Below are 2,967 nucleotides of genomic sequence, written 5' to 3'. Positions count from 1 at the left end.
ATATATATATGCATACTATATGAACAGTAACATCAACATTAATAGTGATAAAGCTAGACATGTACTCAGTATTCTGATTGTAACTCAACGGTATTTAGATGCATGCTTTAAAGGTCATATGGATACTCATAACAAAAAAGTAGTTGATTGTAAGTGAAGTTTCTTTTTTTATGCACAAGTAAGTGTTTTTTACGCCCCCATCATCACAATTTAGCTCATGTAACAGGAGTCCACGGGGACGCTGGTGTGCATGTGAGCATCATAACGTCCACGATACCGGATAGGAAGAAGAAAAAGTACATTAAGGTGGCGTGCTGGACTGTGGATGGCAAGTAGTTGGTTACAACTGAAAGGGTTTTTTTTTCGTTTTCTTTTCTTTCTTTTTGGCTTTTGTTTTTGGTTTTGTATTTAATGTAAGTTATTTTACGGCCCCATCAGGTGGAAGGCGTGCTGGACTGTGAAGGTCAAGCAGTTGATTGTAAGTGAAGTTTTGTTGTTGCTGTTGTTTTGGGTTTTTTCTGGGTTTTTTAAATATAAGTGATTTTTACACCCATATCAACACAATTTAGATCATGTAGCAGGAGTCTACGGTGAAAACTGGTATGTGTAAGTTACAATATTGAAATTGAGACGGTATCACTTTTAAAAGCTTATAAGCTCACAATTGTATTTCTGTTTGACTGACAAAGTTATACATTTCCTAGCTCATCTAGTGTATGTGCACGTTTACGTCTTTTCTATACTGCAGTGTCATAATAATACGACCCCCCCCCCCTAAAAAAAACCCCAAATATACTAGAGACGGAAGGGAATGAGTGGGAGATGGCGGGTGCTCTGGTGAGGATTGCCCCTTCTTTCCTCTCAAACAACTATCGTCCTTTTCTCTCCTCCTTTTTTTATTTCTATGCTACTATCTTGCACGCCTCTTACCTTCGGCGCTTTTATACATGTATGGTCTAATTGTGATGCAAGTGCTGTAAAACTTACTAAAGCTAACAAAAAAAAGAAGGGAAAGAAAGCATATATTACATTTGTAAAAGATGATGAAGCAGTAGAATTCCACTTAAAATCTGACAGAACATCTGACAAGAACAAAATATTGTTAGACAAATAACTGTAAAATACACAAATAAATGTATAGATTGCAACAAAAAACGACTCTAGAAAGTCAGTCTAAAACGTACAGCATAACCAATTCGACGGACACGAAAATAAGAAAGGGGTGGGTCTTTGCCCTCCAATCACTTACCGATGCCATGTGAAGGATGTGGAAGGTTAAAGGTTATCTCACAGAACATGCCCACGGCCGACAGGAATATCTTGAGAATGGCCTCGATGGGAAGCGAGCCCAGCCGGCCGCAGGCACAAGGACAGCCATAGGTAGCGGTGGCGATATAACGGCGCCCGGCCTTTCTACAGTTCAGGTACCGCCTCATACAGCACAGTGCCCACCATAAACCGTAAAACAGGAACAGACTTCCAGGAAGAGCGTGACCTTTGAGATCTCCCATTTTCGAGCGCCGGTCAGGTCTGGTTTACAAGACACGCGTTTGAGGGGAAAGACAATGTGGTGGTAGTTAATCTCTTGAGTGATATGTGTTTCTTAGAAAACTTTTCCCCTCTATCTTCGCAGTATTCTTTAGAATGGTTCCTCTCGAAACAGCACTCGATCTTCACCTCCTGGAGAGAACTAATCCGATATTTTCCTTCCGAATCTCCAAAGCACAATTCCCAATGTATAATTCAGGAGTAGTTGTAACACAGAAACCGACACATTAACTATTTCCTTGATATGCACAGATCTGTCTCTACCTTCCCTTCTTTATCCAAAATATTCAAACGCTAATAAACCGGGAATTTTTTTCTTCTCCAAAGATCAGGAGGGTTGTCTTTTTTTTTTTTTAATCTGAGGAACTCTCACTGTTTGAGCGATTATAAATATGCAGGACTGTAGAATGTAATCTTCTCTGACTGATGTGAATGTCTTCAAAAGCCTCGAAGGGCCAGCCACGAAGTCAACAAAAGGTGAGCTTTCCAGTCAGTGTGACCCAACGCAATCGTCTTGTTTTCTATGATGTATGCGTGCAGTGTGCCCTTATGCCTCCTGTTGCCTTTCAAGCTTCTTAAAAGCGTAATCTGAAAACATAAAAAGAGAAATTCACATTCAATTATATCAATATCGACTTTGCGCCAGCAGAAAGGTTTATCCATGATTACGTTTCTTATTTTTCTTGTTTGTTTGTTTTGTGTTTGTTTGTTTGTTTGTTTGTTTTTGTTTGTTACTGTAAATATAATGGAGTATGCTGGTTCCCATGTCTTGTATTTAGATCCAATTAAATTCTCCCTCATTTGTTTTACGATCTTTCCCACCGCAGCTTTACCTGTGTGTTCGTTCTCTCTTTAAGCCCACTTATCGATTTTTTCCGTCCAAGAAATTTCCATACATACATTTTTCAATCAATATCCATTAAGCTTTGTGCACCACTGCACTCAATCTCAACGTGTTTTAACCTGAATTCATTACGTCCTCCCATAGGCTTCTCCATCCCCACGCGTTCACGTTTTATTTGAAGCTCACTTCAAAATGTTTAGTGGACTGATAAATAACGTATCGTTAATATATTCGATACCAGCCAGAAACTCAGCCATTGTCCATCCGCTGTTTGCTTCAACTATGGATGCCGCCCCAAGACGTTGTAATCGAGTGTCTTACCTCAAACAAATTTTGAAGTGTCGACCAACGCGTTGAGATTGGGTGTACCCTTCAGCTCACGAATGCACGTTTATACATATGTATTTGATTATGCGTCTCTTCCCTCGTGTACAGGATGAGCTAGGCATACATTTTGTCCATATGTGTGCTACCCAGTTTGAGACCGTGGGATAGTGCTGTTATCTGCTTTTTAAGTAGAAGATTTTTTTAAATGTTGGAGATTTTCTCTTTTAATGTAGGGGATTTTATGGCTT

The 2,967-nt window shown here is 39.6% G+C and overlaps 1 protein-coding gene across 1 annotated transcript in view; it reads right to left on the bottom strand.

The window, feature by feature from the left end:
• The window catches only part of LOC101845302 (transmembrane protein 45B), a gene marked incomplete at its 3' end in the record, with an annotated part of 7,580 nt that overhangs the window by 1,002 nt on the left and 3,611 nt on the right, over window positions 1-2,967 (bottom strand). Inside the window, 1 exon segment of the mRNA XM_005113392.3 lies at window positions 1,250-2,136. Within this exon segment, the coding sequence (XP_005113449.2) occupies window positions 1,250-1,511 (262 nt within the window).

The sequence above is a fragment of the Aplysia californica genome, unplaced genomic scaffold, assembly GCF_000002075.1.
Source record: "Aplysia californica isolate F4 #8 unplaced genomic scaffold, AplCal3.0 scaffold02161, whole genome shotgun sequence".
NCBI lineage: Eukaryota > Metazoa > Mollusca > Gastropoda > Aplysiida > Aplysiidae > Aplysia > Aplysia californica.
Note: the sequence above shows the minus strand (reverse complement) of the source record. Positions and strands in the feature narration are given on the sequence as shown.